Source organism: Marmota flaviventris, chromosome 10, assembly GCF_047511675.1.
Source record: "Marmota flaviventris isolate mMarFla1 chromosome 10, mMarFla1.hap1, whole genome shotgun sequence".
NCBI lineage: Eukaryota > Metazoa > Chordata > Mammalia > Rodentia > Sciuridae > Marmota > Marmota flaviventris.
The window spans coordinates 15,788,863-15,813,695 of NC_092507.1; the positions used below are offsets into that span (position 1 = coordinate 15,788,863).

The 24,833-nt window shown below is 40.1% G+C and overlaps 1 protein-coding gene across 2 annotated transcripts in view; it reads right to left on the reverse strand.

The window, feature by feature from the left end:
• Nucleotides 1-24,833, reverse strand: part of Usp48 (ubiquitin specific peptidase 48) — a 67,273-nt gene that overhangs the window by 33,687 nt on the left and 8,753 nt on the right. Inside the window, exons 3-12 of one of the 2 annotated variants that reach the window (XM_027937112.3) lie at nucleotides 15,404-15,524; nucleotides 14,352-14,508; nucleotides 11,550-11,677; nucleotides 10,743-10,867; nucleotides 10,136-10,244; nucleotides 8,303-8,436; nucleotides 7,626-7,708; nucleotides 3,769-3,948; nucleotides 1,548-1,673; nucleotides 704-853 (exon numbers count right to left, since the gene is read on the reverse strand). In XM_027937112.3, coding sequence (XP_027792913.2) covers nucleotides 704-853; nucleotides 1,548-1,673; nucleotides 3,769-3,948; nucleotides 7,626-7,708; nucleotides 8,303-8,436; nucleotides 10,136-10,244; nucleotides 10,743-10,867; nucleotides 11,550-11,677; nucleotides 14,352-14,508; nucleotides 15,404-15,524 — 1,313 coding nt within the window. Of the gene's footprint in view, nucleotides 1-703; nucleotides 854-1,547; nucleotides 1,677-3,768; nucleotides 3,949-7,625; nucleotides 7,709-8,302; nucleotides 8,437-10,135; nucleotides 10,245-10,742; nucleotides 10,868-11,549; nucleotides 11,678-14,351; nucleotides 14,509-15,403; nucleotides 15,525-24,833 lie in introns of both variants that reach the window. The other variant, XM_027937111.2, reaches the window with a different exon arrangement.

Below are 24,833 nucleotides of genomic sequence, written 5' to 3' on the forward strand. Positions count from 1 at the left end.
AGAGATCAAAAAGAGAAAACCATAAGTGCAAGCTGCCTAGAACTAAGTTGCCTTCCATCAGCTACAATTAAATATGGGGAACTCCTGTCTGTGAAATGACAAACATAACTTATAACCAAAGGCATGTTAGCCTTCAAAAGGTTGGTTTCCTTTTTGAGACACTGCATACATTTGGATAAACAGTAAAAAAGGATGGCTGGATTATGTGCACTAATCTAAAGAAATCAATGAACTAGAAAACTATTCTATCCCCCTTGTAACATTTGGTAATAAATTTCAAATTAATCAAATACTATAAAAATCATACTCATAAAAATATGCCTATTAATACTATTAGGGCACAAAATATGCAAAGAAACAAAACAGACAAACTGCTTCCAGAGTAATGCAATTAGATATGTCTTTAGAAACAAATGCATATCTCGCCAAGTGGAAAAATCTACAGAAGTCACGCCTGCAGAGTGCTGGCCTACACCTTACAATTTATTAACAGCTTCCCAATTTTAAAGTACATGATAATGAGAACTGTAGGGAATGCTACACATCATGTTATTACTGGTTTACATAGTAATTTCAAACGTATAAACTGCTTAAGTGGGGTATAGAAAGGGCAGGAAAAAGTCTGCTCAGATACATTTTTTGTGAACATAAACAACACAAGGCACTTAATGACAACAGTGCTGTCCTAGAATATCTTACAGACCAGCTCCAGCAGGTAACCTTTGGTACAGCTCCTTAACCTCTTCGTGTTTTGCTTTTCCTTTATCCACACTTTGCTTACGCATCTCAGCCATTTCAATACACCATTCCTCAAACTTGGAATTATCCCGATCTACCAGCTCTTGAAGAAAGGCTATTCAAAACAAAAAGACAAAAAACAACTTTATAATTCAGGTAGTAATGTGGATAAAGATATCAAGTATCAGCTAAAGCTTTGAGACAACTTCCTACTATGGTCTCCCATTCTGGTAGAAACAGTCAATAACACTAGAAAAATCCCCTTCTACCTACTACTACGTGTGCTTGTGTGTGTGCGTGTGTGTATGGTGCGGGGAATTACACCCCAGGGCCTTGTACATGCAAAGCAAGCACTCTAGCAACTAAACTATATCCCCTGCTCCCTACCTACTTCTCTATGACATGCCAGTCACCTAGAACCACCAAATGGCTCAAAAACACCACTTTGAAACGGATGATGCCACAGAGGTTGGCACAGAACTAGGAAAGCCAACAGAAGACTGCCTTGGGCAGTTAGTAACTCTTTGTTCTATAAACTGAACAAGATAAAACCCAAAGTCCTGATTACCTTTGTAGACTGCTTTTGCCTTTCTTTGGAGTGGGGGTGGGGAAGGTAATGGAATAGTCCTAAGGCTCTTTATTTCAAAAGCTCACTACTTTAAAAAAATTTTTGTAATTATTCTTTCATTTCACTAACATTTACAACATGGAAACAGCTTATCATAATAAAAAGAATCTCTGCTTATCATTAACCTTTGATGATGTCATTCCAAAACACATTCCTGGTATGATCCAAGGAAAGGGATTACCTGGAACTTCAACCATTGTGTTGGGCTTTTCTTGTGTCTGCAGCCGATAAACCAACATGTATGCATTTCGAGAGCAATGCGTTCCTTTGCCACACTTTGGTTTTCGGGTCTGGGACTTAGAAGGTTCTGCTGAGGTAGAAAAAAAAACAGAAGAAGACTTAACTAGAATGCCCTCAGTCTATTTGTTCATCATTGTGGTGGGGCACTGTAAAAAGATACTTTAACATGAATCTAAAACATTCAAAGTCCACAGCAGGTTCTTAAGAACTACTTAAATTTATGGTGAAAAATAAAGGATTTTTAAAAATGCAAAGGGAAACTAAAGTTGTTCACCATTCTTCCACATAATACCTGAGTAAAAAAGTTGGAAGAGCACTATACTACTGTAGGGAGCACACAGAGGAAAGTGAAAATGTTCGTCTCCACCTGAAGAGCATCATTACCTTCTATAACACAGAATATAAAATAACTCAAACAAGTTCAGGATGGAATACAGTAATGAATGTTGAAGGCATTTTTTTTCCTCCCTTTTGTGCACCAGGGATTGAACCCAGAGTATCACACATGCTAAAATAAGTGATCTACCACTGAGCTAACTTCTAACATTTTAGGACTACCTACATGTAGAAGATAGGACAACATAAAGGGACTTTTAATCGTAAAACTCTCTGACTAAAATGAGTATTAAAGAAGACTCAAATAGCTGGGTGCCAAAGCATATGCCTGTAATCCCAGCAATCCGGGAGGTTGAGGTAGGAAGATTCCAAGTTCAATGCCAGCCTCAGCAACTTAGCAAGACCCAGTCTCAAAATGAAAATTAAAAAGGACTGGAGATTCAGCTCAGTGTTTAAGTACCACTGGGTTCGATCTCTGGATCAAAAAACAAAACAACACACACTGAAGGGGCTGGGAATGTGGCTCAAGTGGTAGCGCGCTCGCCTGGCATGCGTGCGGCCCGGGTTCGATCCTCAGCACCACATACAAAGATGTTGTGTCCGCCGAAAAAACTAAAAAATAAATATTAAAATTCTCTCTCTTTCTCTCTTACACACACAGATATCCTGTTGGTTCTGTTAAAAAAAAAAAAAAAAAAAGCCACACTGAAAAGTGAGGCATACATACTTACAAAGATATAACTCAATTGTGTTCCCAGGAAGAATCCCACAATAAAAAAAGTATATAAATGGGGGATGGGCTTATAGCCCAGTGTAGAGTGCTTGCCTAGTACATGTGAGGTACTGGATTCTATCCTCAGCACCACATGAATAAATAAAGGTATTGTGTCCATCTATAGCTAAAAAATAAAAAATTTTAAAAATATATATAATGATTATTAAGAACTGAGTATTCCCTATGTAAAACAGGAAGATTGGGAAAAGTCTATAAGCATGTAAATGTGATTTAAAGTTAGAAAGTCCTTCTCCAGAATGTAGTCAGAGCCTGAGTAGACACAGAGACAATCATATGCCTTGAGAGCACCCTAACTGCAATGCTCCTCCCTGTGGACACCAAGGAAATCGGGCTCTAACCCATTAAATAGTAGTGGCAGGTGACTCAGGCATACTCCCATTCCTTTTCTCCTGCTCAGATTCCTCAACCCAAATGACAGGGATGAGGAGAAGTTGCCGAAAAGCTTGGGTGAGATGGCTCTACCTGGAAAGGGTGTCCACAACTTGGAAGTAAACGGGTACTTTGGCCAAAGACAATGGAGACAAGGAGAGCAGTGCAAGGAGCTTTTTTCCACAGATCTGGCCACTGCACAACACAGGCAGCTGGCTCCCCAGAGGCACCACATCACACTTGAGAAGGGACAACACACTCGACAGGAAGAATGAAGCCCTCTCCCCCAGAATTAAATATCTTGACCCAAGGAAAAGAACAACAAATCCTACAACATTGAGTATACTCTTCATCTTTTTCAGCTTAATTCCCACAATCCTTACCTGCCCCATGAAATAAACCTGGTAAGAGAAAAATTAATTATTTGCTATTGAGTTTTCCTGAAAACGATATTATGGAACCATCTCTACAGCAAAACAAGTTTTCTTTTAAAAGCAGACATTAATAAGAAAAACTTCCAGTGATTTTACGAACACTTCAATGCAGATATCCTTGATAGTCCACGACAATCTTGGGCCATAATAATGTATCACAAATATTTCCAGTAAAAAAAAAAAATAAGTTATATTTTAAAAGGGCACTCACAACTTAAAGGTTTTACCTAGATCTTCCTCAATCCCTAGTTGTAATTTCTTCCCCTCCATCTTTTCAATATCTTCATCATTAAATTTATACCATTCCCCAGACTGTGGATCTTTCACATGGGCGATGTAGTGGCCGGAATAAGCACTCACTCCTCTGTGTATGAGGACTGCACTGAGTTCATAGGCGTAAGACCCACCTACAGAAGGAGAGAGAACATAAAGAAATGTCAGCTAACAATATTTCTTACATGCAAGCATGAATTGTGATGAATACAATTCCTTGAGTCTATCAAAATTCAACGCATGTCACCTAAGATTTAAAAAAAAAAAAAAACTTTTTAGTTTTACAAAGTAACGTAGAAGACAGCATCTTAACAGCCTGCTCTTGGGATCTCCATTCCCTCTATAAATTCTACCAATGTCTTCTGGGCAGTAGGGTTGATAAGTTACCCGGCAGCCTAGCTGTGCTACACACTTACCACGAAAACTGCTGCTACTCTCCATGCTACAAATATTGGTTAAAAAACACAACAATCAGATGTAATAGTAAAATGAGAAGACTATCATTAAAAGATAAATGTACAAAAAGACTGGGGGGAAGTAATTAAGAAAAACTGCTTTCAAAACAGGCAAGCCATTGCTCAAAGGGTACAAATTTCTAGTTATGATAAAATTAAGTTCCAGGGATCTCAAATAGCATGGGAGATGAGACATGTAAATTAACTCCATGGTGCTAAATAATAGCTTCACAAAACACATGTATCATAAGACAGTATATCTTAAGGTCATACAATTTTATTTTCCCATTATGCTTCAATAAAGCTGGAAAAAATAAAATATAAACATGTGTAGGCAAGACAATTAGAAAAGATACAAGATGACACTGTTTGGTCAATGCTATCTCTCATCCTACAGCAAGAAGTTCCAATGGAATTTTAATTCAGGAGAAAAAAAAAACGAGAAAAGAGAAAACATTGAGAATTATGGTGAATCTGCACTGAGATTTCTTCATAAGATTTTTACATTCTGATGCCATTTTAAATAAATAAAACCTGCAGATTACAGCCTTTATGTTATACGTGTGATTTATTCAAGAAAACACTATGTGTGCATCAAAATTTTAGCAATAGCCGGGCTTGGTGGTGAACATCTAAAATCCCAGAGACTTGGGAGGCTCAGTCAGGAGGTGCTAAGCAACTCACTGAGACTCTGTTCTCTAAATAAATTACAAAATAGGGGCTGAAGATATGACTCAGTGGTCAAATGCCACTGAGTTCAATTCCTACCACCCTGGACCCTGCCAAAAAATTTTGGGCAGTGATTGAACACAGTTGTGCACACATGTCACCCCAATAATTTACGAGGCTGGGAAAAGAGGTTCACATGCCTAACAACTCAAGGAATGCCCTCAGCAACTTTGTGAGACTTTGTCTCAAGATTAAAATATAAAGGACTAGAGATAAGCTGAGTTGGAGCACCCTTGGGTTCAATAACCAATACAAAAAGGGGAAAAAAAAGGATAACATATGCTTTATTAAAAACCAGAATAAGGCTGGAGTTTTGGCTCAAGTGGTAGACAGCTCACCTAGCATGTGTGAGGCACTGGGTTTGATCCTGAGCACCACATAAAAATAAAATGAAGGTATTGTGTCCACTTAAAACTAAAAAATACATATTAAGAACCAGAAAAAGAGGCCAGGCGTGGTGGCACATGCCTGTAATCCCAGCAGCTCAGGAAGATGAAGCAAGAGAATCACAGGTTTAAAGCCAGCCTCAGCAATTTAATGAAGCAGAAAGCAACCTAGTGATCCAGTCTCCAAAAAAAGAAAAGAAAAAAAAAAAGAATGGGGATGTGGCTCAGTTGCTAAGTGTCCCTGCGTTTGGTCACTGGCTTGAAAGAAATTGGGGGGGGGGGGGTCAGGACCGACAGAAAGCGGGGCTGAAATTACCTTGATGGCAGAACAAGAAATACATCTAGCTTAAGTGAAGTCCGGTTCCATCCCCAGCACTACAAAATAAAAATAGAGTCCAGGGATGCACACCTTTAAGCCCGGCTACTCAGGAAGCAGAGGCAAGAAGAGCAAAAGTTCAAGGACAGCCTGGGCAACTAAGACTATGTGAAGGGGCTGGGGATGTGGCTCAAGCTGTAGTGCGCTCGCCTGGCATGCGTGCGGCCCGGGTTCGATCCTCAGCACCACATACAAAGATGTTGGGTCCGCTGAAAAACTAGAAAATAAATATTAAAAAATTCTCTTTCAAAAAAAAAAAAAAGACTATGTGAAAACAAAAAATAAAAAGGGTTAGGGGAACAGCTCAGTTGTAGAGCGTTCCTGGTATAGTCAGTCAAGCCAAAACTGATTTCACAACCAATTTCTGGACTCTAAAAGCCAATAACCCAATAGACTTCCCTAATTCCACACAATAACCTGAAGAAAGGAGACAAGAAGCAAACTAGGTGAAGTGTCCAGAGCCATATTCATTCATTCAATGAATATAACAACAATGAGGCCAAGAAGCAATGTTTGTAGCAATTTCCTTCTGTGCATGTGGAAAATTTAAACCACAGTATTGACAGAGCATCACATCTGAAAGCTTATTTATTTGTTCAACACAATCTTCCCCAAAACTTCAATTTCTTTAAAAGTTTTTTTTTTTCTGCTTATTTCTATTGTAAGCTGCCTCTAAATCTTCTGGGGGGCAAAGGAGAATTTGTTGGATGCTTTAAAATTACATTAGTAGTAAGAGCAAGTTAGAAGAAAAATGGTCCTTCTAATCAAGGCAAGAGCAACGAAAGTATAAGATGTTTTCTCTAACAGAAACCATCCGCCTGATAAGATAAATAGAACCCTCCCCACAAAAAGGAGCAAAAATTGGTTCTTGTTCAAACTATACACAGCAACCCAGGACATGTCAGCAGTTACAAGATGAGGAATTACAGTAGAAACACTGGAACTATGTCACATAACGGTTCTTTTTTTAAAAAATATTTATTTTTTAGTTTTAGGTGGACACAATATCTTGATTTTATTTTTATGAGGTGCTAAGAGTCGAACCCAGTGCCTCACACATGCTCGGCGAGTGTGCTACCACTTGAGCCACATCCCCAGCCCCGCCACATAACATTTCTGATAAAGCGGGTTTTGTTTCTTTCTTTCTTTAGCAAAATGTGAACGGGACTAAGGGTGTAGATAGTGCTTGTTAGCACCTGTGAAGATCGAAGTTTGCTTCCCAGCACCAAAAATCGAAAACAAATGTGAATGTAAGCATAAAACTCTTATGAGGACTCACAGACAACAATATTCAGACTAAGGTAGTAAGCGTGGATTCAGAAATAAGTAAAATACCCTTTCCATTTTTCCAAATTATTTGTTTTTCTCAGTCCTGTGGATTGAACTGGGAGACCTCATCACTAAGCTTTACCACCAACCACTCACTGATTTGTTATTTTGACATAGGGTCTTGCAAAGTTGTCCAGGCTAGATTTCAACTTAACCATCCACCTGCCTCAGGCCCCCAAGAGGATGTGATTCCAGGCTACAAATTAAATTGCCTTTAATCATGTCAGTGTTGATGAACCACCTAATGTTTACTCTGTGCTTACTTATAGAAAATGGAAATAACTGGACTGGGGCTGTGGATCAGTGGTAGAGCGCTTGCCTACCATGTATGAGGCACTGGGTCCAATTCTCAGCACCACATAAGTAAATAAAAAAAGAAAATGGAAAATAACATCTTGTCTGACCTCATAAAACATCTGTTCCCAGACAGATTAGCAAACAGAAATTACCAGTAAATTGTTACTCAATATTTATCAGAATATAGATTACAAGCTCTAATCTCCCTCATAATTTTTACTGCTTGGTAAATATATTACCTTTATGTTCCACATAAGGCTCCATATCCAAAATTTCTGAGAAGCCAATGTAGGTATTCAGCTTTTTTTTATGTCCAGTTTGCCTAATAAAGAGGAAAGCCAGTTATATTTAAAACACTCAGAAGACAATGAATAAGCTCTATCAAGTCATTTTAATAAACTCAATAGTAGCTAGGTTTCGTTTAGCAATCTTGCATAAAAGCCTGTACAATTCGATAATTGCATAAACAATGACTAACAGATTAAAAAGGTATCAATGCAAAGTACTGATTCCAAATATAAATTGAAAAGTATAAAACGTGCATATGAACAAAACTGCCTTGATTTTAAATACAAATGAAAGACATATCCTCATGGAAGTGGAAGTTACTATAGTAAGTAAAAAAAAAATTACTTAAAATTGACAGTAATAAGGAATGCAGAGGTGATTCAGTTCACTGCAGTTTTTACTAATAATTCTTAGGATAAAAAAGATTCCCCTAATCTTCTAGTTCTTGATTACATATAATTGGCTTAAAGAATTTTATGATAAAATCATAACATGCTAACTCTCTGAAATCACAGAGATCCATGTGTAACTTCCATAATCTAATCCAGAGTTTCACTTGCCCCCATTTATCATCCTGCCCAAGACAAGTCTATCTCAGTCCATGCACTTCCAACATGCCCATTCTCACCTGTCAAAGACAAAGCGCATCAGCTGCAAGTTCAGAGTGCAGGGAAGGCTAAGAAGCCGGATCTTCCTCGTGGCATTCTGTTTGCTTTGACAATTTTCACAAAAGTATCGATTGTCTCCTTCTAATTTTTCTTCCTGATCAAGATGATGACATATTAGTTTTACCTGTGCTTATATATCCAACGTGTGATTTTAAAAATCTAGGTAATTTTTTTTAAAAAGTGTCCCATGTACTTTGATGCGAAATTACTTAAAAATAGTGAAAAGGGGGCAGAAATTATATTTAATGGTATATATTTGCTTAAAATTACTAAATCAGGTTCATGAGATTAAGCCAAGAATGCAAAAAAAAAAAAAAGGTTTGGTTCAGTGAGGTGTGTTTTTGCTTGATTTTTGTTCTAGGGATTGAGCCCAGGGGCATGCTTAACCACTGAGCCCTTTTTCTTTGTCAAATTTTCCTATACATTTCTATAACAGCTCTTTGATACAGATTAGTACAATACTGATGCCCTTCCTTTCCTCACTTGCCTTCCAGGACACCACACTCACCCACCGTCCTCTAACTACACCCCTGGTGGCTCAGCCGGTTCCCTCACCTTTCTCCACTCCCTCAGCGATTTTTGTGCACCCCGACTTCTCCCCAGAACTACACTTCTTAAATCTAATGAGGTCAAAACTTTTCTTTCGGGGGAGCAGAAACCAGGATCAGTGGTAGAGTGCCTGCTAGGCTAACTCTCCGCCTAAGCTACAGCCCTAGCTAGAAGCTCCTAGCTCCTTTCCCAGCCCTATTCCCACCTTGGTCCTCCCATCCCAATAATGACAACTCCATTCCCCAGCTGATCAGCCCACAAACCCTTGTAATCCATGACTCATTCTCTCCATACTCAATGCTCAAGTGTTGTTAGCTCTACTTTGAATATGTATGTAAAGCCAAATAGTGTTTATCATCAGCTCTTCAGCAAACCCTGGCCCCCACCTCCACCCCATTCTCAAAACCCCACCTACAATGGTCTGGTTAAATGCACTGTGTCACTCCTGTGCTTATAAGCCCAAGGGCACCTGTATCTCAAAGTCAAAGTCCTGAAAAGGGTCTACTCTTCTCTACTCGGGTCTGTCTGCTACAACCCTTAGCTACCTCGATTACTCTTTTTCTATCATTTTCCCTGTGCTTATTTATTTGTCTCACTACCCCCATACCCCAGACTCCTTGCTGTTCTCAATCCACAGGCATATCTGACACACTATAATATATCTTATCTAAATTTATTTTCCTGACCCTCTCTGGTATTCATGGCTCTGAGCTGCCAGTTCCATAAAGGCTAACTGTATCTGGCTTGTTCACCACTGTCATTCCCAACAGCTCAGATAGTGCTTGATACAAAGTATCAAAGATGATTACTTCAGGCATGCTAACAAATATGGCAGCGAAGTAGGTAAAGCACTTGAAAAATTAGTTATGCAATAAGCTGTGTTTATACCTGTAACAAAGATTTCCTCTTAGTTTTCCACTCAGAACAAAAGGGAACCACTTTCATATCTCCATGTAAATAATCATTGATATAAAATATTTGCATTTAATGCATTTTCATTCTCATGACATGAAAAGGTAAATCAATTTTATGGTCACAAAGTTCAGATATCCCCATCACACACACATACTATGCATGACTTGTAATAGCCAAAAATTACTTTAAGATGCAGCCTGCTTCAGTACCTTATCTAAAGTTTTAGATCATCACAGAACTTCTTACATCAAAAAGACTGACATAATACATTTAAATACTATTCAGAACATCATTTAAAAAACAAACAATAAATGCCAAAATGTGAATACCTTTAAAAATTCTGAGATACAATCTGTTAACTGTTTGTGGCCTTGGATATTTAACTCCAGTTCATAGAACTTTGATAAAAGCTTAGACTCTCTGCCACACTGATTGCAGCTACAATAAAATGAGAGTGACAAAATTAAGATCAGAGTGAGGAAAGCAATCATGTTTTATTATAGTACATCCTAGAAAGGTGGAAAGAAGCATCGTATCTTAATTAGTTCTCTTTCATAGAAATTTTGTACAACACATACTTAAAAATTACATAAAAACAAAAAGTAGTAAGGCCATGAATTGCATGACCGGAAATTTTTAGAGAGGTAGTGTCCATCTCTGAGTGTTCTATCCAGCCCATTTTATTCTTGCTTCACTCCACACAGCCATAAAGCAAATGGCAAAAGTCCAACCAGTTACAGTTCCCAACACCTGGATGGCTCAACTGCAATTATCTTAGTGGTTTACTTATGGGTTCCCATGGAGGCATATGACTATAAATATTCCAGGTCCCATGATCACCCATGAAAGCTACACCTGGGACCTGAACTGAAAACCAGATAACACAAGCAACTGTCTTAGGAGAAAATGTACCATGAGAAGTTGAAACAGACTTACACAGTTACATAAGCATATTCCCCACAGAACTGCTGCTGCACGATGTTCCGCACATCTGGATTCTTTTGTTTAGACAAAGTATCTTCCAATAAGGACATAAAAAGCTTTGAGAATTCTTGGGCATCCTACAAGTTTGGATTAATGAAAACAAATACTGTATTTTTGCTTGTCAACCTCTAATACAAATGGTAAAAAAATTTCCAGAAACTACTGATATTTTCAAGTTAGCACTTTTGAACTAGAACTACCTGCCATGTGGAACCAGTTTGTACACGTGAATTTTCAGAAATGAAATTATAATGTGTAATGTAATGGATTATGTAACAGGTCAATTAATTCAAAATACAAAAGAATATGTAAATTTTTTTTTTGGCAGTACTGGGAATCAACCCCAGGGCCTTAATACATGTTAGGCAAGAGCTCTACTACTGAACTATACCCCCGGGCCCCACCGCACAATTTTTAAAAATGTCCTAATTCATCTTCCCTTAAAAGCATTATAAAGAACACTTAAGAGCCAGGCGCAGTGGTGCATGCCTGTAATCCCAGTGACTTAGGAAGCTCAGGGAAGAGGATCTTGAGTTCAAAGCCAGCCTTAGCAACTCAGCAAGGCACTTTGAAACTCAGCAAGACCTTTTCTCTAAAAAAAATTATAAAAATGGGGACTGGGGATGTGGCTCAGTGGTTAAGTGCCCCTGGGTTCAATCCCAGTAACAACAATAACAACAACAACAAAACAAAAAAAAAAACACACAATTTTTTTTTTAAAGATTTCTCAGAATATTAAAAAGTAAATAAAGTCCTTACCTGCTGTTGCCCAGTGTCCAACCCTAAGGCTTTAACAAATCCAGACGGATCAATGTATCGTCTATTACTGTTTTGCAATAAAGCAAACAAGTATTGCAAATGCTCACAAATTGTCTGAGGCTCATAATCTATTGAAAAGAAGTTTATTTATTAAAAGTTGCTACTTTCTATTTTAAAAGTCCTACTTCCTTTCCACTTGAGTACATAATTAAACACCCTTACATTTAAACTATACACCGTGGTGCAGGCCTATAATCCCAACAATTTAGGAACCTGAGGCAGGAGGATGGCAAGTTCAAGGCCATCTGATGCAAACAAGAACCTGCCTCAAAAATTAAAAAGGGCTGAGACCCCTGGGTCCCATCCCCCCACCCTCTCCCCAACACACACAGACACACACACTTTAAGGGAAGAGGCTGTATACATGGTTACACCACTAACACCAATAATGACGACTTTCTAGAGTATCAAATCATATTGAGACATCCATTCTTGTATCAAAAACCAGCATATGATGGCCAAACACTTTCCAATAATCTCATTAATGTGGTGCCACAAATGGAATAATTAAAAGAACCTCAAATACACAATGCTCACTTGAGTGAAAAAGGTCAAATCCCAGGTTGGTGCAGTGATGAGTGCTGGTGATCTGATTGCAGCTACTGAACAGGCTTAGACAGGAAGATCACAAGTAGGAAACCAGTCTGAACTACACAGAACTGGTTTCATACATAAAAATACACAAGCATACTCCAGAATTTTCAAATGTTTTTGTGTTTTTCATTCTCTGATGCTGGGAACCGAATACAGGAATGCTCTATCACTGAGCTATATCCCCAATCCTACTTTTTGAGATAGGGTCACACCAAGAGGCTCATACTGGCCTTAAATTTGTGATCATCCTGCCTCATCCTCCCAAGTAGCTGGGATCACAGGCATGTGCCACCGTGCTGGGCAGTGTATCGGGTATTAAACTCAGGGGCACTCAACTACTGAGCCACATGCCACATCCCACATCCCCACCTCTATTTTGTATTTTATTTAGAGACAGGATCTGAGTTGCTTAATACATCACTTTTGCTAACGCTGGCGTTAAATTTGTGATCCTCCTGTTTTAGCCTTCCCAGCCTCTGGGATTACGCCTTTTTTTTTGTTTTTGTTTTTGTTTTTTTTTGTTAAGACAGGATTTCACTAAATTGCTAAGAGGCTATTAAGTTGGTGAGGCTGGCATGGAACTTGTGATCCTCTTGCCTCAGCCCCCAGGGTCACTGGGATTACAGGTATGTGCCACTGTACCAGGTTACACCACTACTTTAAATAAAATACTATGAACACAGATTTAAAGATGCAGAACTAGCTAGGTATGGTGGCACATGTTATCTATTCAGGAGGCTGAGGCAGCAGGATCACAAGTTCCAGACCAGTCTCAGCACCTTAGCAGGACTAGGGTGACTGACCGTCTCAAAAAAGGTTGGGGATGTGACCTTGTTTTCAATCTCCAGATTTAAAAAAAAAAGGAGAAAAAGAAAAGAAAATCCAACTACAGGAATGAAACCTTGAAGAAATTACTTTGGTAATTTTTGCTACAAATTTTTTGTTTTTTGTTTTCTTTGGCACAGGGATCAAACCCAAGCTTGTTAGGCAAACATACCACTCATCTATAACATAAGTCCTAAAGAATTTTTGAGCTAGGTGTGGTGGAACATGCCTGTAATTCCAGCAGCTTGGGAAACTGAGGCAAGGGGAGCAGGAGTTCAAAGTCAACCTCAGCAATTTAGTGAGGCCCTAAGCAACTCAGTAAGACACTATGTAAAATATAAAGAAGGGTTCAGGATATGGCTGAGTGTTAAAGCACCCCTGAATTCAAGCCCTGGTACCTTTAAAAAAAAAAATTTCCCCTAAAGAATTTTTTTTGAGCACCATGTTTTGAAGCAAAGATTGCTATTAACCAAGACCAAACTATTACCACTATCTATGGGGCTGCATGATGTCATGGGCATAAGAAACCTGCTTTCTGTCTTGGATCCAAAGACTTGGGCCATGCACCTCTTTCAGAGAAGATAAAACGATAGCACAGGTCTTGGAGTTGGGAGGCACGAGTTGAAATTCCCAGTGTGAAGCCCCCAGACCTACATAATCTTAAAACACACAGCCCTGCCTTCCATCTTTGAGAAGAATCTAATTCATTTCAGAAAGCCAACTCAAATAGGAAATCTCTAAGCATTAAAGCAATACCATTCAAAAATAATTCATATTCTGTGCATGCAAATAAGTTTGTGGTTCCAGTAGAAACAGTGAAACTGATTCTGCCAAATTTACAACGAGGACAGTAGCATGTCAGTGGTTGGTTTTGCCATGGCTAATAAATTTAATCTTAATTTTAGAGAATTTCACTTAAGTCAGCCAATTGGGAATGAGGCCCAAGGACTGTGGTTACACTGAAATATTTATTAAGTTTGTCAAACTAGGCAACAGAATAACAACCTTTTCTGCCTTACTAATTTTTACCAATCACTACAAATTAACAGACTATAATCACAGAGTACTACACAGAAAATCTATAGATTTAAGCTTACTAAGAATAACCAAATGTGCTTCCTTAATTGGAACAGTAACCATTTTCATGTCAAAATGATCTCTACACAAGAGAGGGAGAAGGGAAACTACCTTGAATTCCGACTCCATTTCTACAGGACCCAGCACGGAGCCTGGCGCCTGCCATGTCCTGGCATTTGGTTTCACTCCCTTCAGCTGGATCAGAAGGGCCCTGGCCGGCACACTCCCCTCCCAATCCCAACCCACCTTTCTCTTCTTGGACACCATCTCCCATTATGTAGTCACTACAGGTGCTCGGACACAAGTACAAGGCCTGCCGCAGCTCCAAGTTTAAAAACCACACTTGAAGAAATGTGTTGACGTAACAAGTGGCTCCCAGGTTCGTCAGGCCCACAAATGAGTTCTGCAGAAATAAGATTACGATATTCATTCCCTTTTAAACAAAAAGTCTATAGGGAGCGTTATTTAAAATTTTTCAGATTAAAGAGTTTTAAGACTGCCCCAACCAACATGGTATACAGCCTCCACAGCTAGTGGCAAGCAGTCTTAAGGGAACCTCTGTGGTGGGGAAGAGACTCTGGTGGCATGGACTGCTCCAGCCACTCACACCCAGGTACTGCAGCAGGGTCCAGAAAAGGCCAGCTCTGAGCGTGACATACCCTTTCTATTTGCTGTATTCCTGAACTGCCATAGTTCAGTAGGACAACAAAGTTTCTAGATCAGTTCCTTTACATCCTGGAGATTAGAGATGAGGTATGGGAGACTGGGATTGGGGGAAGGGAACAGGCTCTTATTCTTTACAAAGACTGAAAAATCCGCAATTTTACACAGAATTATTCTTTTTAATAAACAAAATAGCTATATGACAGCTGTTTTGTGAATGCCAAGTTTTATGATTAGGAATATCGACCTTTTTAAAACAAAATTATTTTATATAAACATACATAGAATAACTAACTTAAATATAAGCCCTAGAAAGCAAAGTTATGTCATTTCTAGGAGCTTATTCCTTAAATTAGCATCTCCTTTAAGGACATTTTAAGTTCTAAATAAAACATGCAATTAAGCAAAGAGAGAATGTGTATTCAAATTAAAACTCCTAAAGGCTAACAGACCGCACAGCTCCCTCTCAAAAGCATAACAGTCAGAACTGGTCCAACTCGAGTGTCTCAGAGTCGCGAAGTCCCATTGCTATCTTAAAGCAAAGAAGTAATATGAAGTCTGAAATGGTTTTAATAACAGGCGAAACAAAAACCCAGAAATATGACACAGCAATCACTTAGAAAATGAGGGATTACCTTTTTTCTCCTCTCACAATTGGGATCATCGATGTTATGAAAACTATTTTCGTCTATTTCTCCTAACCAAATATGCTCACCAATGCCAACCAAGCAATTTGGATTTCCTTTGCAGTTTCGTCTATAGGGAAGAAAACAACAAATATTATTTAATTTTAAAATACCTGGGACAGGGGAAAGAAATGATGACTAAAAATGGTTATTATGGAGCTGCTTTTTTAGGTGGTTGGGAATGTGTCTCAATGGCAGAGCATGTGCCCAGCCCGCAGGTGGCCCTGGGTCCACCCTCAGCACTGCGCATGTGTGTAAACAGCAAGTGCCAATGTAGTGTCACAGCATACTGAGAACCACTAGACTGTACACCTCAAATGGGTGCGTTGTATGGTACATGAATTATCTCAATAAAGCTGCCTTTTTTAAATGTAAATTTAAAAAATAAAAATTCCATAATTTCTTGATGAGAAGCAAATTAAAACTACAATAAGACATAATCTGTCATCTACTTATCATCAATAAACTAGCCAAACTGAGAAAGCAAAAGACACTCCGAAACAGGCAAGCGTGCGCTACTGTTGGGAATGGAAACTGTTGGGGCTTGGCTGAGGGGGATTTCGCAACCTCTGACAGACCTACACAAGGCTATCTTTTGACCTCAAAATCTCTTTTCAATTAATTCTCCAAAAAAATAACCTTAACAATGCAAAAACAGGGGCTGGGATTGTGTCTCAGGGATAGGGCGCTCATTAAGTAGTGTTGAGGATCAAACCCAGGACCTCAAAAGTAAATAAAATAAAGGTATTGTGTCCAACTACTTCTAAAACATAAATACTTAAACAAAATGCAAAAACATTTAAATTAGGGCTACTCATTATAGCATTAAGTTAGCACTTAACCCAAAACATTAAAATGACCCAAATGTTCAAACACAGAGAATGCAGCAAAACCCACAATGGAGTACTAGACAACTGTAAAACAAGCAAACAAAAAAATGAGATGTAACTAATGTGGAATAATTTCAACAATACATTAAGTAAAAACACTAACGTATTTTAGTGTCTTAAACAGCATCTATAGTACATTATGTTCATATGAGGAAGGTGGGCAATCTGAAAATAGACATGTACTGGCTCATTTGATCAGAAAGAAACAAAAAAGAATAAACCAGAATCTAATAAAACTACCAACAGGAACATGGGTTCAGGGCCGGGGATGTAGTTTAGTGGTAGAGTGCTAACCTAGCATATGCAAGACCCTGGGTTCCATCAGCAACAACTTGCAAAATCAAACAAAACAACAACAAAAAAAACAACTAGAGTTTAAACAGGGTAAATGGGCATATGAAACTTCCAAATCTACCTATCCGCGTATTATTTAACTGGGGGAGCACATTAACATTTCTTACAACACAGGCACACAAGAATTGTAGGCATCCTAAATTCATATTTCCCCAGAATGAAATATGGGGGGCGGGAAGGATGCCCAGGATCAAGTCACTTGAGAGTCATTAATTAGCAAGCTCATTGGGTAATGTCAGTAGGCTAAAGATAAAAAGGATAAACTCTAATCAGTAGGCTTCCTTTTCAGAGAAATTAGCTACCAATTCAGAAATACTAATATTAATTTCTAAATAGTCTTTACTAAAAATTACTAAAACACCCAAATAATGTAGAATAATTTCAACAATAAATTAAGTAAAAACACTAATGTAATTATTACTAAAAACATCCAAAGCTTGCTAGCATAATGGTACAGGTCTGTAAACCTAGCTACTTAGGAGACGGAGACAGGAAGATCCCATCTTTGAAGCCAGCCTGGACAACTTAAGGATATCTTGTCTCAAAATTTTAAAAAAGGGCTGGGCATGTGGCTTAATGGTAAAGCACTTGTCTGTCTGTTCAAGGCCCTGGGTTCAATCCACAATACCAACACACACACACACACACACACACACATGGGGGCCAGGTGCAAACTAACTGCACACACACAAAATTATAGAGGAAAATATTCAACTCCAGAGAAATGCAAATTTAAAACAGTCATGAAAGGTGTTTTGACTTATCCAATCATTAAATTGTGTAATATTAATACTCGTAAGAACCAAGGTCACGTGAGAGCCCCTATCCGCTCACTGCTAATAACTAACACCATTAGAGAAAGAGTGCTTTTCTCCACTCTAACTTCTGATACCAGATGCACAGGCTTTTCCCACACTGACCAAATCTGATGTGGCAAAGTGTTCTAAGATCCAATTCTGACACTATAACCAGAGTTAGGGTGAGGGCACTCTGCCATAAAACTGCCCACTCAGATGCCAACCAAAAGTCTACAGCACTCCTAACTGGCCTTAAATCAAAGGTTCCCATAACCTCTTCCTCTATTTTAATGGTTAGAAAGGCTCACAGAACTCAGAGCAAACTTTTATTATGCTTACTGGTTTATTACAAGAGACTTTGTAAAGGCCACAGATGATCAGTCAAATGAAGAGGTACAGTGATGAAGTATGTAAAGGTCAATAACAAGGAACTTGGATTAGAAACCTGAGGCAGGAGGATTGCGAGTTCAAAGCCAGACTCGGCAACTTAGCGAGGCCCTAAGCAACTGGGTGAGATGCTGTAAAAAAGGGTTGGGGATGTGGCTCATTGGTTAAGCAATCCTGGGTTCAAACCTCGGCACCAAAAAACTAAAAATGAAGGTGGGCTGGGGTTGTGGCTCAGCAGTCGAGCACTTGCCTTGCACGAGTTAGGACCTGGGTTCAATCCTCAGCACCACATAAAAATAAACAAATAAAAATAAATACATAAAAATAATAATAAAGGAACATCTATCCCTGTGGAATTAGGGTGCACCAGTTCCCAGCACCTGGCAGCATTCACCAGCCCTGAAGCTCTGTGAACCTGCCCTGTGTTTTTATGGCGTCTCCACTAGGTAGGCAGGATGGAAGAACTCACCAGCCACCAGTGATCAATTCAACTGTTACTCTCCCCTTCTTGGAAGCCAGGGGGTGAGGCCGAAAGTTCCAACTTCTACTCCCCAGTCAGCCAGCCCCATCTGGAGGCTATGCAAGAGCACCAACACTGAGCAACCTCATTGGCATACAAAAAGACACTTATCACTTTAGAAATTATGCGTGTTAAATAGTATTACATTAGGAACTTTCATTTGAATTCAATTTCTCTGAGCAAGTTAAAAAAGAAAAATTCCCCAAAGCAAATTAACTACTAAAAAGTCCTCCAGGAGAGGGCTGGGTTTGTGGCTCAGCAGTAGAGCACAGGCCTTGGGCCCTGGGCCCTGGTTTCGAACCTAAGCACCACATAAAAAATAAATAAATAAACATAAATAGATAGATGTATTGTGTCCAACTACAACTAAAAAAATAAATATTAAAAAAAAAAGTCCTCCAGGAGAAAAGAATTCAGGTCAATAGTCAAGTAGAGTTTTAAAGGCTGCCAACACCCTCCTCCAGCACCTGCAGAGGGCCCTGCTCCTTGCGCCAAGTTGAACTCAAATTGAGAAGGGAAAAAACAAACTCAGCTGTTCACCCCTGCTTGTCAAAAAAAGAAAGAAAGAGAGAGACAGAGAGAGAGAGAGAGAAAGAAGAAAAAGAGCGGAGGAAGAGCAAGTGCTTACCACAATTTGTGAGCCCTGGGTTCAACCCCTAGCACCAAAGTCACCACCCACTGCTTCTCCACATGTCCTGGGATTATGCTGCATTCTCGTGGGTCATAAATCTTACACAATTATAACAAAAATTGTTCAAACCAAGCACACATATATTGTGGACTTAATGCAAATGTTAAACTGCTAAAAGTACAAGGCAAGAGTAAGCCCTATCAGATACTGAATCTTAAGGTAGAGTTGCCAAATTAAAACAATGTAAAAATCCATGTGTTGGAAACTTAATCCCCAGCGCCAGTGTCTAGAAGTAGAGACTACCAAAGATGGTCAGGTCATAAGGGTGCTGCCCACATGAAGGGATTAATGCCCCCAGTCCAGGTGGCTTCTTCTTCTTTCATTCTTCTGGCCTGTAAGGACAGAGTCCCTTGCCGTCCCACCCTCTGCCATGTGAGGGCACAGTGATGGAGCCCACACCAGATACGGGAGCCTTGATGAACTTCCCAGCCTCCAGAACTGTGAGAATGATCACTATGCCACCAGTCTCAGGTGTTTTGTTGTGGCAGCACAAAGTAAGCTAAAACAACAGGGCGCGATGGTACAGGCGTATAATCCTAGCTACTTGAGACTGAAGCAGGAATCTCAAGGTCAAGGCCAGCTTGAGCAACTTAGTGAAATTTTGTCTTGAAATAAAAAATAAAAAGGGCTGGGGATGTAGCTCAGTGGTAAAGCATTCCTGGGTTCAATCCCCAGGACCACAAAGAAAAAATAATAATAATAAATGAAAACACAAAATAAAACTAGATGCAGGTGCCTTGTGTGGTCATCAACAGTGCTATTTACTGGGCCTTTCTCCTGCTGGATACCTTCTGAAGGAGTAGGACCATGAAATAAGCTTAGGTCAACCAAGTTGTGAACAAAAAACATGCATGTACTTCCAGGACAAACATTTCTCTAACGGCCTGAAATCCTCCAAGTTTCAAGCAGCAGCTGCTGCTCTGGGTATCCAAGTGACTAGGAGGAGCCAGCCTCCCCACCCCACCTACCTACACCAATACTCCAGGGAGCAATATACATAACCTCTTTCTTTCCACCACTGAGGCTCTAGGAGTTACCAGGACCCACAGCATAACCTAGCCCATTCTAGTACACTGGGTCTTTCCTATCATTTTGGCAAAAGTACTATCCTCTAACAAGGCCATAGGGTCACAGGTAGCTTCTCATACATGCTAGTGAAGCTAAAAAATGGAATGATATCTGTGATGAACAGTTTCTGACATTCACAACTTTTCCAGTACATTTACCCATGTATCCTGCAATTCCACTGAGTTTTTATTTTACACACATACCTGCACACATACAAAATAAGTTAAATCAAAGCCACTGCTTGAAGCATTGTTGCAAATAGCAAAGACTGAATGAAAGCAAGCCAAGCGACCATTTATGGGAGATTGGTTAATTAAACTTTGACACATATATACAATGTAACTGTACATAAGAATGAGGGACCAAGAAAAAATGAATGCAAGTATCCAAATGCAAGTATCCAAAACAAAAATTTACAGCAACTTTTATACACCTCAGTTAAAAACTGCAAGCAAAGGCTGGGGGTGCAGCTCAGTGGTACAGCACTTGCCTAGCATATGCCAGGCCCTTTGTTCAATCCCCAGGATCCCCCCAAAGTGTATTAAAACCTATAACCAGTGATCCAGTGCCCATCAATGGAACAAATTATCATATATTCATACCACAAACACTATTAAGTAAAAGACTAATACTTATAAATAATCTAAATTTTTTTGAACAAAAGAACAGAGACATAAAAGGACAACCACTCTTATAGTCCATTAATATGAAGTTCAAGAATAGGTGGAACTAATCTGTGTAGACAGAAATCAGAACAGTGCTGCCCACAGGGGTGGGTGAGCTAAGCAGGAACAAATGTGAAGAACTTTCCAGTGACAGAAGTGCTCTTGGGGCTGGGGTCGCGGCTCAGTGGTGGAGCACTTGCCTGGCATGTGTGAGGCCCTGGGCTCCATCCTCAGCACCACATAAAAATAAAGGCATCCTGTTCATCTACAATTACAATTTTTTTTTTTGTTTGTTTAAATATGGGGGCACTTGGGATGTAACTTATAGTTAAGCACCCAGGGTTCAATCCCAAGTACCCCCTGCAAAAAGGTGGAGATTAGGTGTGAAAGACGCAAGCAAACATAATAACAAAGTGATCGAAACCTGTCATCTAGCATTTATATCCCCAATCTACCAGGGCAAAATACATTTGGAAAAGAATTGACCCAGTACCACAAAAAAATAGAAAAGGGCAGTAGTGGGGATTGAACCCTGGGACACTTTACCACTAAGCTACATTCCACTCCTTTCTTATTTTAAAATGAAATGACTAAGCTATGCCTAGGCTGGCCTCAAATGTTTAATACTCCTGCCTGGGCCTCCAAGTAGCTGGGTTTATAGGTGTGTGACACTGCGCCCAGCAAAAGTTAACTTTTTTGAGCCTAAGCATATATTTTAAAACTTAAGAATTCAACCATCCAACCAAAAATTAAATACCTTTATTTTTCCAAATCTCAAAAGTTAGGGCTACGGTATAGATAGCTCAGTGGTAGGTCACTTATCTAATATACACAAAGTGCTGGGTTCAATCCCTATCTCATAGAACAACAATAACAACAACAATAACAAAAACTTGTGGAAGGTGAAGTAGTATGTGATTATACCTCAATAAAAAATTTTTGTAGTAACAACAAAAACAAAAGCTTAAGGAATCAAAAACTGCAGCTTACTGGCTGGGAATGTATTCAGTAGGGCACTTGCCTAGCATACCCAAGGCTCTGGGTTCAATACCCAGAACACTGCCCCCCTCCTCTCGCCCCCCGCAAAAAAAACCCAAAAAACACCTGCAGCTTATTAAGACTCCTTAATTGCCATATTAATCCAGTTGGCCTAAAATGTAAGCTTTTCGGGAAAGGGGGCCTAGCCAAGCAAGGGCACCGAAAAGTGACTATCTGAAAAGACTATTAATCTCCTTTGTAAAAAGCTACCTTCCAAACTGAGAATAAAGGAAAAAGTTTCTGGGCAGGAGCACTCACTGGCAAGTCAAGTAGTCTTTCCCTATCTAAACAGGTTTATTTAACTAAATATAAACTAAAAAATTTCCTTTCTCTTTCTTTGCCTCACAGTGTGACTTCTCAGTTCTCCAAAGAGGATGAGTTGTTTCCCAGACTTTTTACACCATTTGAAAAACACTGCCTCATGGTCCAACTTCACAGGTGATCAAAACATACCCTCTTTCTTCTGAGAGTGGAAAGAAGGGAATGCTCAAATCCTCACAGCAGTGGGAGCAGATCCTGGTGACTTGTTGTATTGAAAGCCTTTAAAGTATTCATGCCACTTGTACAACTTTTTCCTGCTGCAGTGGCACACATCATTTACCCCAGCTACTTGGGAGGGTGAGGCAGAAGGAGCACTAGTTCAAGGCCAGCCTGAGTTTAAGGAGCACTGGCCACAGGCATGCTCAGCAATGTCTGGATGTGATGACAAGGACTATCATCTAGAGACAGGCCAAGTAATGCATGGTTACCAAGGTTACTTCATGGGCATATCCAGTTACGACTCCCTCTGGGTGCAACCAATGGATATTAACTGGAAACCATTTAAACCACTTGTCCTGCTGCATCAGAGTGGAGACTGGCCACCTTGCTGTCCATCCCTGGATTGACTCCACCATTCCCTGTCGTCCAACCATCAGCCGGAGAAAACCACTGGACAGAAACAATGTTTGCTCTCAAGCCAAGAGAAGTCGCGAGGCATGCGAGGCATCCGAGGTACCTTGGGACTCACGGTTGCCCTGGGATTGTGGTGTGCTTGCTTTGTCTGATTACTGTGAACTGAGTTAGCTTTGTGTTTGATGATTGGTGCGATCAAATACACACTTGCATTCCAAGACAATCCGCCTTCGAGTAATTATTAAAGCACCACTCTGGACACTGAGAAACTTAGCTAGACCCTGTCTCAAAATAAAAAACAAAAAGTGCTGGGAATGTGGCTCAGCGGTAGAGCGCCCCTGGGTTCAATCCCCAGTACTGAAAAAAAAAGAACCAGAAGAGTCCCACTGTCCTTGACAGCATGAGGAGGAAACCAGATCTGTGACAGACAGCTAGAGTTCCACAAAGTTCTTTTTTTTTTTTTTAAACCTTTATTTTTATATGGTGCTGAGGCTCGAACCCAGCACCTCGCACATGCTAGGCGACCGCTCTACCGCTGAGCCACAACCCCAGCCCCACCACAAAGTTCTTAATCTTACTAGTGGGTCAGTTATGGCTGACCACAGCCCAAGCCTCCTTTATCCAGAGGAACCATTCCCAGAAGCAAATCCGAGGGGCTCTTAGGCCTGACCTCCAAACCAACACCCTCTCAACTATCTCCTCCTGGTGGCTCCCACAGGCCTTTAGTCCAGCACAACCACACCCCACGCAGGCTACACCTGTCTTTAGAACACACAGTCGCACACTTTTTGATCCTGTGTTTGACTGCCCTTTGGATTTCTTCCCCTTTGCTTATAGACCACACTTTTTCTAGTCTCCGACATATTTACTCTTAGCAGTCATTCAAGTAGCACTGTTCTACTTTGCTAAAACCACAGCTATGATGTGGAGAGTCTGCTGGGGTCCCCCAGGTTCCATGGATTGAGCCCATGGTCCCCAGGGTGGCAGTATTCAGAGGTGGTGGAACCTTTATGTGATGGGGTTTTTTAGGAGAGGAAGGTCCTCAGGTCAATGCGGAGCCCTGCCTTTGGGAAAGAATTAAGGCAGTTTCACAAACAATGTCTAGTCTTTCGCAGTTCTCCAAAGAGTCATTGCCACTGTCTGCAACTGGCCCCACCCAGACTCTCTCTGGCTTCCCATTCGATGATGTGACTGCTTGCCATCCCAGGTGATCTGAGGTACCCAAGAGGGCCCTCACCACATCATACAACTTCCCTTGAACCTCCGCAACTGTGTAAGTTAAATAACCTCTTTTCTTCACAAGTAGCCTGTGTCAGGCATTTCATTGAAGTACTCAAAAGCTAACTAAACTAATACAATCATAGAGAACAGGTAATTCTAAATTCTTCCATGCCCTCCCTACCCAACTGACAAGAAATCCATTCCAGTTCAAGGCCAACCTCAGCAACTTGGCAAGACTGTCTCAAAATAAAAAATAAAAAGGGCTACGTTTGTGACTCAGTGGTTAAGCACCCCTAGGTTCTGTGCCTGATAACCACCACACACACCAAAAAAAAAAAAAAAAAAGAGAGAAAGAAAGAAATCCATTCCAGATGGACTAGGGATATAAATAAGAAGATAAAATAGGGGCTGAGGACATAGCTCAGTTGGTAGAGTGCTTGCCTCGCATGCACAAGGCCCTGGGTTCAATCCCCAGCACCAAAGAAAAAGAAAGGGAAAATAGTCAGGAGTTATGGTGCACTCTGGGCTACTTGAGAGGCTGAGACAGAAGGACTGCAAGTTCTATGCCAGCCTCTGTCATTTAGCAAGATCCAGTCTCTCAAAAACTAAAAAGAGCTGAGAGTGTAGTTCAGTGCTAGAGCACCCATGGGTTCAATCCCCACTACCAAAAAAAACATAAAAAGGCAAGAATAGAAGGTCCCTGCAAGGTGTACATTTAGCACAGCATCTGTATCCACAATAAAGGACCTTAGGGCAGGCAGAGGCACACACCTGTAATTATAGCTACTGGGGAGCCTGAAGCAAGCAGGAGGATCCCAATTTCTTCCCACTCAGTCCCCAGCAAAAAAAAAAAA